Raw genomic sequence first — 13,150 nt, forward strand, 5'->3', positions numbered from 1 at the left:
TGCTGTTCCCTCCCCCAAACCCCTCCCACAGTCCTGCCAGCCCCACAGCGCCCCCCCCAGTCGCCCCGTTCCCCACCTCACTGCATCACCAGGGTGAGCAGGGTGCAGATGAACCGGTGACAAACAGCTTCAGTGGTGCCAAGCCGTCCCCACCCACCTTTACTGCTGCTCGGAAGCACCCCAGAGCCCCGGACAGTGGGGTGCCCATGGGGCCAGGCAAGATGGCACCTGTGGGATGGAGTGGGGCTGGGAGTGGGGCTCGGGGCAGGGATGTGCGGTGCAGGGCTGGGAGGTGGGGCATGGCGGGGTAGGGGTTGCAGCTTGTGATTGAGCCACCAGTCATGGAGCAGGTTGTCATGGCGGGACACAGGGCTTGGCCATGGGGACGGAGCTGGGATGTGACGGTGAGGACCCGGGGGGGAGGTCTGTGAGGGCACCCTGAGCTCTGCCCCCTCACAAGAGGCCCCGCTGGTTGCGGGCGCTGTTCATCTTCATGGCCTTGATGATGAGGATGGTGCCCACGATGATGCCGACGATGCCCACGGCCAGGCCCAGGGCACACACCAGGGTCTCGGTGCTCTCGGAGGCGGGGAGGGACACCTGAGGCTCTGCAGAGGGGTGAGGGTGGGTGAGGACGGGGTGCTGAGCCCACCCCCACCGCCTGCAAGGGGAAGGGACCCAGGTGTCCGGGCCCCGGCCCAGCCCCCCTCCTCACCCCAGTGCTTCAGGAGGGCGGTGGGCAGCCCCTCATGCTGCACGCGGCAGTCGTAGAAATCCCCCCGGATGGGGACAAAGGGCAGGTAGGCGAACTTGCGGAAGGTCTGGTCCTGCCCTCGGTAGAACACGGACTCAACGACGCCGTCCTTCACCTCCTGCCCGTTCTTCAGCCACGTGATGGAGATCACGGGTGGCCAGAACTTGTCCACGTAGCAGATCAGGAGGTTGGGGTCCTCCAGCTCCACTCGACGTTTGGGGAATACCATCACCTCAGGTGGTGCTGGGGACAATGTGAAGGAGGGGGGAGTTAGTTCTGCCCTAGAGCCCGGGGTCAGCCAGGCCACACAAAGCACAGGGCTGGTTAGAAAAGGCCCCATTGTGCCTCACTGCCCAACCCAGCGAGACCCCCGCAGCCCAGGTTGGAGCTGCGCCCAGGCCCCCACATGCTCGAGGGGAGCAGGGCGCTGCACACCCGCTGCCGGCTGGGCCGCAGGGTGTGGGAGCGACGGCCTCAGCAGGGTCCCCCAGGGGGAAGGCAGCGGCCGTGCCGCGGCCGGGTTGTTACCGATGGTTGCCTGTGAACGGTTGAAATTTTTTATGGAATTATCCAAGTTGTGTTTGCCCGTAGCCATGTTCTGCAGCGCTCCCTGCACCTCGAAGCCAATGAAGGTCCCGAACTCAGGCAGGCGCCAGATGGTCTCTTTCTTCTGCAGGTCCACGTGGAACATCTCGTCCCCATCAAAGCCAAATACGAACTGGTCGCTCTCCTGCTTCACCCTCTCATCCCGCTGGTAGAATTCAGCCTGGATAATCACGTTCCCCACTGGGAAGGGAGAGCCCTTAGGGTCAGTGCCCTTCCCACCAGCACAGGGCTCCCCACATCTCCCCAGGGGTCCCCCTGGGGACGCTGCGTGGGTGCAGGGCAGCCCTGACTGGGAGAAGAGCCCACCCTGAGCCTCTCCCTTCCCTCAGGGTCCCGCAGGGCTGGGCAGACGCTGACACCCCAGGAAGGGGAGCGGTCAGGCACCCGCTGTGCCCCCACCCCCCAACTCCAGCACCTCCATGCCATCAGGAGGTTTCCCTTGCTCACCACCTGTGGCCGGGGCCAGTGACAGGCTGCGGGGACCACAGGGGCCTGTCCCCAGAGGTGTTGCGGGGTGGGGGGGCACTCTCAGGGCCAAAGGACTCGGGCACTGGCGGCCGTGCCCCATACAATGACCCCGCCTGGGCCAGGGCGTTGGGCACAGCCACTGCCAAGGGCCGCCCAGGAGCAGTGGGTGCTGCAGGGACCCGACCCGTGGAGCTGGGGCACTCGGGGGTAGGAGGGCAGGGAGACCTGGGACGGGGGAGGGCAGGGAAGGCGCGTCGCGGACCCCCTCCTCCGCAGCCTGCCCTGCCCTCCTGGGGTGCCCGTGGGGCCCATCCCCACCCCGGGGTTACCTGTGTTGGAGGCACGGAGCTCCCCGTGCCCAGGGCGCTGCGCCGGCCCTTACACCATCCCCCACCCGACGGGTCCAGAGCCCCCCATGCCCCACCTCTGCCCCCAGACCCACCACCCCACGCCCCGGAGCCCTCACGCACCTTTCACAGCCCCCGCGCCCTGCAGGGTCAGCACAGCCAGCAGCGCCAGCGGGATGCCCCGTCCTCCGGCCATGGCCTCTGCTGGCACCGGGCAGCGAGAGCGGGACCAGGCGAGGGGCAGGCGCGGCTCTCGGGCTGGGGAGCTGTGTGCTGGCGGCCCTGTGCCCGGGGGACAGGGCTCCCCCAGGGTGCCCAGCCAATAGGAGGGAGCCCTGACGCTGACCCAGCTGTTCCCAGGCAGAGCAGCGGCACAGAGCACCCTGCAGAGCAGACAGACAGGCGGACGCCCAGGCAGGGTCCCGCAGGGGTCTCTGTTGAACTGGGGCCGCTCACACCCCTGGAGAGGGCTCTGGGGAGGGCGGGGGTGGGGGCTGCCGAGGCCGGGGAGCCCCGGCGCTGGCTGGGGCCGGCAGCCCCCTCCCTGGGGTCAGCGCTCCAGCGCGGGACAAGTGTCAGAGGGAGGCCTGCGGGGCCCGGCTCTGCCTGGTGACAGGTGATGCTGCCCTGGCTCACCGCTCACTGGTCCTTGCTGGGACTCCCCGTCCCGGCACTGGGCAGGACCGGGTGATACCCTGAACTGGCAGAGCCCGGCTCGCTCGGGGGTCCCCGCACGTTTGCCGCCTGTGCTGTGAGCAGCGATGGAGGGTGGTCGTGTCCTGGGAGCTGGGGCCGTGCTGGTGGCACTGGTGGTGCTGGGAGCCCACCCGGCTCGTGGAAAGGAGACCTCTGGTGAGCTCAGGCTGTCAGCGTGGGGAGGGTGTCGGTGGGGATGGGTCCCACACGTGCCCTGGGAGGTGCTGGTTGTCGATGGTGGCATGGGTGGGGGGGAGTATCCCAGGGGGGCCACTGGGACCACCCTTGTCCTGTCTGCTGTCCTCTGCAGGCCTGGGAGCAGTGGGCTCCAGGTGGGACCCAGGTCCCAAAGAGATTGGGGGAGGTGCTCCCCGCTGTTGCTGGACCCCAGGAATGGCGTCTTGGCTCAGTTCTGCCCTGGCTCCCTCCTGCCCCCTCCCTTCCCTGGGGCTCCGTCCCTGCATCCACCCCTGCTCACGTCCCCTCCTGCCCCGTGCCGTCCTCCTGACTCCCCTCGGCTCTTCCGAGTCCCCCGCCTGAGAAACGAGTCCTCACAGGGTCTGGATCACTCTGCCTATCGCAGCTGTGGGGGAGGCTGGGAGGGGAGCGGTGATGGGGAGGGGGCTTCACGGTGCCGGCCCTGCCCCCATGGGGTGCTGAGAGCACCTGGGGAGGGGGAGCCGGCCACTCTGACCTGCCTCCCTGCACCAACAGGGTTCTTCCAGGAGGTGTTTGAGGGTGAGTGTCAGTACCTCAATGGCACCGAGCAGGTGAGGCTTCTGGTCAAGTACATCTACAACCGGCAGCAGTATGCGCACTTCGACAGCGTTGTGGGGCAATACGTGGCCGACAGCCCCGCGGGCGAGCCTTCTGTCAGATACTGGAACAGCCAGCCGGACATACTGGAGCAGACCCGGGCTGAGGTGGACACAGTCTGCCGCCACAACTACGGGGTGTGGGCCCCTTTCACCGAGGAGAGGCGTGGTGAGTGCGCGTCCGAACACTCCTCCGGGGGACAGGCACAAGCCAAGCCCCTGGCTCGCAGGAGGGGAGAGCGTGTCCGTGCCGTGCTTGGGCAGGGCCCCGGCGGCCCCGAGCAAAGCCCCTGCGCCCCTCCATGAGGACATGAGTCCCTTGCACCCTCCTGGGCGCGTCCTGCATGGGGACCGCAGGGGCAGGGCCAGGCAGCCCCTGTGCTCCCCAAGCCCCTTCCCAGCTCTGTCTCTCCCCTCCCCCGCAGTTCAGCCCGAGGTGGAAATCTACCCAGTGCAGTCGAGCTCCCTGCCCGAGACCAACAGGCTGGTTTGTGCCGTGATGGATTTCTACCCTGCGGAGATTGAGGTGAAGTGGTTCAAGAACGGGCAGGAGGAGGTGGAGCGCGTGGTGTCCACGGAGGTGATCCAGAACGGAGACTGGACCTACCAGGTGCTGGTGATGCTGGAAACCACCCCGCAGCGCGGGGACAGCTACAGGTGCCAGGTGGAGCACGTCAGCCTGCAGCACCCCATCACCCAGCAGTGGGGTAAGGCCCTGCCCTGCCCGGCCCCCTGGGGTGGGGTCCCAAGGACCCTGGATCTAGGTGGGGAGGGGGAACGCGTGGCCCCCCAGCCCTGACCCCTGCTCTCGTCCCCGCAGAGATGCAGTCGGACGCCGCCAGGAGCAAGATGCTCACGGGCGTGGGGGGCTTCGTGCTGGGGCTCATCTTCCTGGCACTGGGGCTCTTCCTCTATATGCGCAAGAAGGTGAGTGGTGGGGCACTGGGAGGGGGCTGCCGGGGTTTGGGGCGTGTCCTGTGGGTGGGGCTGCGGTTCTGCCCCACGGGAGCTGCCCCTGCTCCGCCACCGACCTCGTGTCTCTGTGTTTCAGGGCACCTCACTCCCCAGCCTGCAGGTAACAGCCCTCTCCCCCCAGACCCAGACCCTGGCCAGAGCAGCCCCCAGCCCCCCTCAACGCTCATTTCTCACCTTCCCCCCCACCTCACCCCCAGAGCTCCTGATGAAACTGCAGTCCCTGCAGATCCACTCCATCACCCTCCGTCCTTCCCGATCGGTGCCTCGCCCCGCTGCCGGCTCCCCCCGTCCTAACCGCCGCTGCCAGCCCTGCCTGCAGCTGCCTCGGGGTCCTCGCCCCAGCTGGGCAGGGGGCCCCTGCCTGATAAAGAGATGCGAAGAAACAGGTTTTTGGGGTGTTTCATGCTTGGGGATCCCTCCGGGGTCTATGCTGTGGGAGGAGGAGGGGACGGATGGAGGGTCAGGCTGGGGCCAACGTCCCCACGCCACATCCGAATTAGCCGAGTGGCGGCAGGGACCACAGCCAAGCTCATCCCTGCTCCAAAGGGGACCCACGACAGAAGAGGGGGGACGCGGGGACCCGTCCCCACCTGGGCGGAGCAGTGGGAGGGGTCCGGGTGATGGTCCCACACCCCGGCGGGGCCACCCCAAGCTGTAGGGACAGGGACGCGCCCGCAGGACGCAGGCGGGTGACGCGTCAGCCCGGCTCAACTCGGAATAATATTTTCTTTATTTACATGTTAAAGAATCGAAAGGTTCGAAACATACGATAAGATGAAAACACGGCTCTGAGAGGGGAAAAGGTGGGGGGTGGGGGGGGGGGGGGGTGGGGGGGAAAAACAAACCAACCCCAAAACAAAAAGAAAAAACAAGTAGAAAAAAATTATACAGTCAACGTAAAAAACAGGCGGCCCCTCCCTTCCCCCCCCCCCCCCCGCGCGGGAACATGCTGCCCTGCCCCCACTGCCGGGGTGGGGGGTGGGGGGTGTCTGTACAAGGCGCATCCCCCTCCCCCTCCCCCCCCCCCCAGCAGGACGCGGCGCAAATAAATTAAAAATCCTCCACAGACCGGGGGGGGGAGGGGCGGCGGCTCCCCGGGAGGGGGTGGGGGGAAGGGCCGACCACCCCCACGCAGACTCGGGCCTCTCCACACGCCCCCCCCCCCCGGGGCTTTTTTTTTTTTTTTTTTTCCTTCTTTTTAAAAGACTTTTTTTAAATCCCACCCCCACCTTTTTTTTTTTTTTCTTTTTTTTTTTTTTTTTTTTTTTTTTTTTTTCCAAAACTTTTTTTTTCTTAAAAACCCCAAACTTTCCCCCTTTGGAAAAAAATCCAAGTCAGGAAAAAAAAAAAACCCCAAACCCCTAAAAGAACAAACAGTAAAACCTGCTGGGGGAGGGGGGGGGGAGGGGAGGGGGGAGGCCTGGCCACACCTCAGGCCTTGTAAACTCCGGGGTTCCCCCCTCCACCCCTGCGCCCCGAGAGGCCGTGGGGGTAGGGCAGGGGGGTGGGGGGGGGCTCCTGCGGGTGGAGGCCCCCCCCCCTCAGTCCGGTTCACCTGGGTCCGGTCCCGCAGAGCCTCTTCCGAACCTGCCGCCCCCCTCCCCCTTTTCCCCCACGCCATCACCTCCCCCTCCCCCCACGCACCTCCCCCACCCCCCCCTTCCTCAACACCTAACCCTCCACCCGGCCGCGCCGCCGGCAGCCGCCGTGGGGTTCCCGTCCCTCTACCCCGAATCCGAATCGCTGGTGTCCGAGGAGGAGGAGCTGGAACTGGAACTGCTGGAATCCGAACTGGAACTGGAGGCGCTCAGCCGGGATACGGCCACTTGCTGAGCCGATTCCGGTTTTTCGCTGGCTGTTTAAAAAAAAAAAAAAAAAATAATACCAAAAAATAAATCCTACAAAACGGGGTGAGATTCAGCCGCGCCGAGGCGGCGAAGGACCGGGAACGCGCCGCGCAACCGGCACGTCGTTCCGGCGCCCTCACCCTTCTTTGGGGGCTTCTTGGTGGAGTTGAGTTGGCCGCTGACGTCCTGCAGCCGCTTCTCCAGCTCCCGCTTTTTCTCCAGCGCCAACTCCTCTTTCGTTTTCCCCACCGGTTTCTTCATGGCTGCGGGGAGACGCTCGGTTGGGGTTCGCCTCCCCCCCTCCCCTTCCCCAAACCCTCCCGGCGTCACGCCGCGGGCGCTTACTTTCGCTGTAGGGCTTACGGGGTTTCTTCCGCAGGCAGGAGAGGACGTAGCGCTCCAGCTCTCGCAGCGTTGAGGGCTTGAGGGTCTCGAAATCGATCTCGATCTCCTCGGGGTTGGAGTCGCGCAAGGAGGGCTCCCGCGACTGGATGATGTGCACCACCCGGCCCAGCTTTTCGCCCGGCAGCTTGTTGATGTCCAAGCTGAGCTGGCGTTTCTCATCGTAGGTCATGGGTTTGCTCTCCTCCTCTTCCTCCGAATCGTAAAGCGCCGCCGGCGGCGGTAACGCGGCTTTCGCCGCTTTCTTCGAGTTCCTGTTGGGAGACACCGTCAAGGGCCGCCGCGAAAACCCGCGCCCTCTCCTCCACCCCGAACGCCCGCCTCGCCGGGGCTGGCAGCATTCAGACACGGTTTGGCTTGTTTCGATCGGGTTCTCGCCACGGTCGCTCTGCCGGGGAAAGCGTCATCACGGTCGCTGCCCCGCGCCCCCCCACCACACCCCAGCGCCCACCAGCGCCCCCCCGCTCACTTGGAGCCGCCGCCGCCGCCTCCGCCGGTCCCGCCGCTGCCGCCTCCTCCGGCTTTCTTGGCTTTACGGAGCTGGGCCTGGCGCGCCCGGGTCTCCTCGTCGCCTCCCCGGCCTTTGTGCTTCTCTGATTTCTTCTTTTTCTTCTTTTCCCGCTTCTTTTTGGGTTTGGAAACGGGGCCCTGTGAGAGGGCAGCCAGCTGCTCGTGCACGGCCCGCAGCTGTGGGGGGAGACAGGGGGTGAGGCGGACATGGGGAGCGGGCCCGGGAGGCGGCACGGACCCTTCTCCGGCCCTCACCTGCTCCTGCAGCTCGGCCAGGCGGTTGGCGCGTTCCTCCTCCGAGTCGGAGCTCTCCTCGCTCTCGGACGAGCTCTCACTGCTGCTTTCGTCCTCGTCGTCGTCTTCATCGTCCTCATCGTCCTCATCCTCGTCGCTGGAAGATTCCTCGGAGGAGGATTTGGAGAGGGCGCCGGTAAGCGGGGCTGACACCGAGGGCGGGCTGGCGTCCTGCGGCTCGTCCGGCATCTTGGCGTAGCTGAACTCGAAGACGTCCTGCGAAGGCAACGGGGTGAGGGCGGCGGGTGGGCGGGGCGCGGGTGGGCGGGGCCGGGACACACCCGCCACCCCCCAGCCGCTCACCTGCAGCTTGCGGGCCATGGCCACCACGTCGTGGTCGGGCGGGTTGTACTTGTAACAGTTGGAGAACATTAACCGGACGTCGGCGGCGAATTCTTGCGCGTCGTGGTAATCCCGGTTCTCCATCTTCCGCTGCGGGGAGGCAAAAAAACCCCAGTGAGCGGGAACTCCCAGGTCCCCACAGGGGGGGCAAAAAAAGCCACAGAACCCCCCCCCCAAAAAATGACTCATGGCACCACCTTGATGGTGCTGAGGTCCATGGGGTGCTTGATGATCTCGTGGTAGTCGTGAAGCCCCAGGGCCGAGGCATCGACAGGCTTGTAGAAGGGCCAGGCATAGGCCGCGTGCTTCTTGGAGAGCAGCTCCTTGAGGATCCCGTTGCAGTACTTGAGCTGCTCCGACAATTTGCCCTTCTTGGACGTCTGGTGCTGCTGCGAATCCGGTAAATCTTTCTTGGGGGGTTTGATGGGGCGGCCGCTCTCCCGTCGCGCGGGGATCTTGGCTGCCTTGGCCTCCAGCAGCGTGGCGGAGGGCGAGGACTCCCCGCTGGTGGCGATGATGGCCGTGGTGGTGGGGGTGGTGGTGTCCGCTTTCCGCTTCACACCCTTTTTCTGCCGTAAGAAGTAAAAAAAAAATTTTTTTAAAAGGGAAAAGAACCTTGGTGTGAGGCTGCGGGGGCAGAACCGGCCCCATGGAGCCCGCCCCACAGCCATGGCCTGCCCCCCTCCTACCTTGGCCACGGGCTGGGTGGGAGCGGGCGCAGCCAGGACGGCCGGGGCGGTGGAGTGCAGTGACTTGAGGAGCGGAGCCGAGATCACGGATGGGTGGGGAATGTTGACTATGGTGGTGGGGATGTCGGGGCTTGGGGTGTAGACCGTGGTGTGGGACACCGAAGAGACAGCCGGCACTTGCTGAGCAGCCGTGAGTCCCGCCAGGAGCGCTGGGCCGAGACAAGAAGCATCCCCCGCCGCCCCGTTAGCGCCGCTGCCGCCCCCGTGCCGCGAGACGCTGGGTGCCAGGCCTCGGGGAGCCCCCACCCAACCCCGCTCCCCCCGGGGTCCCACCCCACGTGGCGTGACCGTTACCTGCTGCCCGCGACGCTCCCTTCTTATGGCTGTTCTTGGCCACCGGCACCACGATCTCCTGCTCTTCTGGTGGCATCTGAGCCACCTTCTGCAGGAAGATCTTCTCCAGGGTTTGGGCCATCAGCACAATGTCATCCGTTGGCTGCAGAGAGAACCGGCGGCAGCGTCAGGAGCCCGCCGGGATGGTGCCAACGGGACTCGGCGGCGGCACGGGGCGGCGGCGGGGCGGTTCTCACCTTGTTGTAGATGTAGCAGTTGGTGAACATGGTGTTGAAGTCCTGCATGCACTCCGCAGCCCCCCAGTAATAGTTGTTCTCCAAGCGTCGCTTGATTGTCCCCATGTCCATGGGCTGCTTGATGATCTTGTGGTAATCCTGCCCGACAACGGACACGGGATCGGCGGTCAGGAGCGCGCCGGTGACCGCGCCGCGTCCCCCCCCGCCCCCCGCGCCGGCTTGTCCACGTCAGAGCCAGGACCGGCGCGAAGCTCGCGTTAACGGCCGCCACGCACGCGGGGTGGGGGATGCACGCGACCAGCCGCCCGCTCACACACCAGCTCTCACTCGTCACCCAAGTGCAGGCAGGGGGTGCATCGGGGTTCAAAACACCTCCGGACCTGGTCCCCACCCAAGAGTGCCACCGTCCCGACGCCCAACGGGGGCTCGGGGGTCCCTAGGTGCCTGGCGGGGAGCCTACGCTAGCGGGGATGGCTGGATCCCGGCGTCTGGAGGACGCGTCCCGCACGAGAGGTGTGGGACGGGGCTCGGGGGAAGCTAACGCTAAATTTAAGAGCAAAACCTACGTGGAAATTACCTCCGGGCTTTAACTCCTTGGGCGCCACAGGTGCACGGGGGGGCTGGCGTTTAATATTGGGGTCACAGGATGTCTTCTACAAATTCATGGATGGGAATCTGCAAAACGCATTCAGGGCACAAGAGATTAGGTGGGGAAGCGTCCGGGTTACCTCTAGAGCGGCTGCGTCACCTCATCCATACCTTTGTAGGGGACACTGGGACAAGGAGGGGGGGTGGCAGCTGCTCTGAGGACGTCCCCAGGACCAGCCCGGACGCCTACAAGGGGCTGGGGGGCCGGTACGGGTTTCGCCCCCGGGAGAGGGCGAGGACAGCACAGCCCAGGCACCTGCAGCTGCAACTCTGTGGCGGAGCCCCCGGGAGGGGGACGGCGCCGGCCCTGGCACTCTCAGGCTGGGGACGGGGGGGGGGGATACGACACATGATACACCACGTCCGGGGTCAGGCAGCTCAAAATTTAGCGATATGTCTGCCTAACACCCCCTGCCTGCACGCGCCGGCGTGGGGGGGCGAGGGGAGACACGCACAGGCACACACGCGCACCTCGCGGGCGCCGTAATTTCTCCCACACCCGCCCGCGAGGCTCGTTACCGGCAGGCCCAGCTTGACAGCGTCGACGGGTTGGCGAAAGGGCCAAGCAAACTGGTGCTTCCACAGAGCCTTCATCACCACTTTGTGCAGATACTGCAGCTGGTTTGTGACCCGACCCGGCTTCTTGGGGTTGGAAACCTCCGGCGGAGGTGGGTTCACCTGGGGGGATTGCAGGGCCGGCACCGACGCCATGGTGGGGCTCTCGAAGCCCTCGTAGAGGAGCGAGGGTTTGCGGATCCGCTTGCCGGGGGTCGATTCTGTCGCCAGGCCCATGAGCCCAGCATTGCCCTCCCCCAGAATCCTGAAAAGGGGAGCAGAGACAGGGTTAGCGGGGCAGCTCCGCGCCGGGGTGCCACGCCACCGCCTTGGCCAAAAAACAGGAAAAATCGATCAAACAAACAAACAAACAAAAAGAAAACCAGGATTGGATTTGTAGGGTTCCCAGAAGAAACCCTCAAAAAGAGCCGACTGCTCCAGAAGCCGCAATTAAGGGCAAAAAGGTTGCCGCGCTCGGTTACGGCGCGGCAGGAGACAATCCCATTCCCTGGGACGCCGGCCAGCTCCCGTGGCGCGTCCCCCCCCTCGGAGCGGGGTGGGATTTAGCCATGAACTCCAGCTGCACCCGTTAATTGCACACAGGCTGGTGCCCGGTTCCGCCGGTGGTGCCGGGATGAGCCGTCCGCGCCGGCGCAGCCGGAGCCGAGAGGTTGGCGCGGGTCCAGGCTCGCCCTCGAACAAAGAGCCGGCGCGCGGTGCCGCGCGCGGAGGTGACGGTGGCGGTGCCGCTGCGTGTCAGGGCGACGGTGACGCTGACAGCGTCACCCCGCTCTCCGAGGCCCCGGCGGGGAGCTCTGGTGGGGTTTGGTGGTGGTGGCGGCGACGCTCCGCGGTCCGGTTGGACCCTTACGTCAATGCCGGGGCCAAGATCGCGGGCGACTCGATGCCATCTCGGGCGCAGGGACCCGAAACCATCCGTGGGGATGGGCCAGGGCTCTGGGGACCCACAGTCCCAGGGAGGTGGCGCAGCCGTGACCGCGTCACGCTCGCAACCAACTCTCGCGCCAATTTAAGGACAAAAATCAGCGTTTTATGGCAACGACCGGCATTTTACGGCACGTCAGCTGAGAAGCAGTAGAATGGCACGGAAAGAGCCACAAAAGAGGCAAATTTTGCTACAAGGCAAACCAGAAGACGCCGCAGCAGCACCGGGGACCCCTGGGACACCGACGCAAAGGCTCGGAGGTTTCCAGAGCGTGGGGGCAGCGTCTACCACCGGCCCCGGCTCCTTCGGCACGGCAGCTCCCGGCCAAACCCCCGAACCTCTCACACACCCAAAGCCTTGCCCTGACCTGACCCACGGGTGACTGTCACCCACGGGCCTGCGTGTGTCACCCAGCACCCACCGGCCTCGCCCGGGTGTCGGCGCTTGGCGCAGCAGGACCTTTCCCCGGGGCTGCCAAGGGCACGGCTGGAATCCCAAGGACGGCGCTAGGAAGGGGGATGGGGTGTCCCCCCGTGACACGGCGGGATGGGGCGGGGGGTGAGACCCCAGCCCCACGGGCGTGGGCGGGAAGCGGCTGCTCCCATCGTCCGTCTGTCACCGGAGAGGGAGCGACCGGGGGTAGAGCCCGACCCCGCAACACCGGCTAACACCACGCTCCCCCCGCGCCACCACGGACCGTGTCACGGGCACAACCCACGCGCGACAACAACCCCCCCCAACATACAACCCCCCCCCCACCACTCGGCGCCGGTACCTACTTGCTCTGGGGATTCACATTCTGCAACATGCCGGCGGCTGCGTGCCCGGCCCGCGGTCCCGGCCGTCCTTCTTCACCTTCTCCTCCTCCTCCTCCTCCCGCCGCCGCCGTCTCCTCCGACGACCCCCCCACTTTGCCCGGCGATCGGTTCGGCGGTACCGGCCCGGCGGGGGCCCCCCCCCGTCAGCGCATCACCGAGCAACGGGGAGGGGGGACGAGCCAGGCGCCCCCTCCCCTCCCCCGGGCAGGGCGCGGCCGGGCGGGGCGGGCCTCAGGCGGCGGCGGCTCCTCCGGCCGGGCGCGGCGGCGAGCGGCGGCGGAGCGGGACCATCCACCGGCCTTCACATGAACGGGCGCGGAGAAAATGGCGGCGGGGAGTTGGAGGGCGGGGGGTACGTTGGGGGAAAGGGGGGGGGGGGGTGTCCCCCTCTTCGGAGCCCCCGCTGGGCCCCAAAATCTTGCGCGATCCGGTCAATACAGGCCTCGCCGCGTCGCTGAGAGCCGGTTACGTCCGCGGAGGCCGGGGATCAGGCGGGCCGCGGCGGTCCGGGAGGCGGATGACAGCGGATTGCACCGGGGAAATCACCGGCCGGGCTCCATCTTGGCTCCCTGAGGGGAGGAGGGCTGGAGCGGGGTGGGGGGAAGGCGGGCCCCCTCGCCGCTGGCCGCAGGCAGGGGTCGCTACGGAGGCCGGGGAGGGTCCGGCGAGCCCTCCGGGAGCGCGGAGGCGGGGGCTGGGCCGCCCGGCGGAGGATGGATCCGGTTTGGGGCCGCCCCCCGCGCTCACCGGGCCCGACCCGCTCCGTCCTTCGTCCCAGCGAAATGGCGCCTCTCGGCCTGCCCCCGGCCGCCCTTATATAGACACCAGCCGGCCCCTCATTGGACTGC

General features: G+C 66.3%; 3 protein-coding genes across 8 annotated transcripts; 1 reads left to right on the plus strand and 2 right to left on the minus strand.

The window, feature by feature from the left end:
* Positions 1-135: 135 nt before the first annotated feature.
* LOC142049095 (HLA class II histocompatibility antigen, DR alpha chain-like) lies at positions 136-2,533 on the minus strand. Its single transcript, XM_075076547.1, has 4 exons — positions 2,299-2,533; positions 1,283-1,540; positions 716-997; positions 136-608 (listed from the first exon to the last, which is right to left on the minus strand). The coding sequence occupies exons 1-4, from the start codon at positions 2,369-2,371 to the stop codon at positions 454-456; spliced, it is 768 nt and encodes a 255-aa protein (XP_074932648.1). The 5' UTR covers positions 2,372-2,533; the 3' UTR covers positions 136-453.
* On the plus strand, positions 2,534-5,491 carry LOC142049093 (class II histocompatibility antigen, B-L beta chain-like). The gene is made up of 6 exons (XM_075076545.1): positions 2,534-3,027; positions 3,586-3,855; positions 4,112-4,393; positions 4,507-4,613; positions 4,738-4,761; positions 4,859-5,491. Exons 1-6 carry the CDS (start codon positions 2,937-2,939, stop codon positions 4,865-4,867), a joined length of 783 nt encoding a protein of 260 aa, XP_074932646.1. The 5' UTR covers positions 2,534-2,936; the 3' UTR covers positions 4,868-5,491.
* Positions 5,374-13,128, minus strand: BRD2 (bromodomain containing 2). 6 transcript variants are annotated; one of them, XM_075076452.1, is made up of 13 exons: positions 12,264-13,117; positions 10,503-10,803; positions 9,913-10,010; positions 9,336-9,473; positions 9,100-9,241; positions 8,746-8,954; positions 8,254-8,625; positions 8,018-8,146; positions 7,676-7,930; positions 7,380-7,597; positions 6,854-7,164; positions 6,649-6,771; positions 5,374-6,516 (listed from the first exon to the last, which is right to left on the minus strand). In XM_075076452.1, the coding sequence occupies exons 4-13, from the start codon at positions 9,444-9,446 to the stop codon at positions 6,386-6,388; spliced, it is 2,001 nt and encodes a 666-aa protein (XP_074932553.1). In that variant the 5' UTR covers positions 9,447-9,473; positions 9,913-10,010; positions 10,503-10,803; positions 12,264-13,117; the 3' UTR covers positions 5,374-6,385. The 6 variants fall into 6 exon arrangements, with proteins under 6 accessions (XP_074932553.1, XP_074932549.1, XP_074932550.1 ...); XM_075076448.1 differs by lacking the exon at positions 9,913-10,010 and having other exon boundaries at positions 6,872-7,164; positions 10,455-10,803; positions 12,264-13,128; XM_075076449.1 differs by lacking the exon at positions 9,913-10,010 and having other exon boundaries at positions 7,380-7,558; positions 10,455-10,803; positions 12,264-13,127.
* Positions 13,129-13,150: the final 22 nt, after the last annotated feature.

The sequence above is a fragment of the Phalacrocorax aristotelis genome, chromosome 31 (assembly GCF_949628215.1).
Source record: "Phalacrocorax aristotelis chromosome 31, bGulAri2.1, whole genome shotgun sequence".
NCBI classification, from domain to species: domain Eukaryota; kingdom Metazoa; phylum Chordata; class Aves; order Suliformes; family Phalacrocoracidae; genus Phalacrocorax; species Phalacrocorax aristotelis.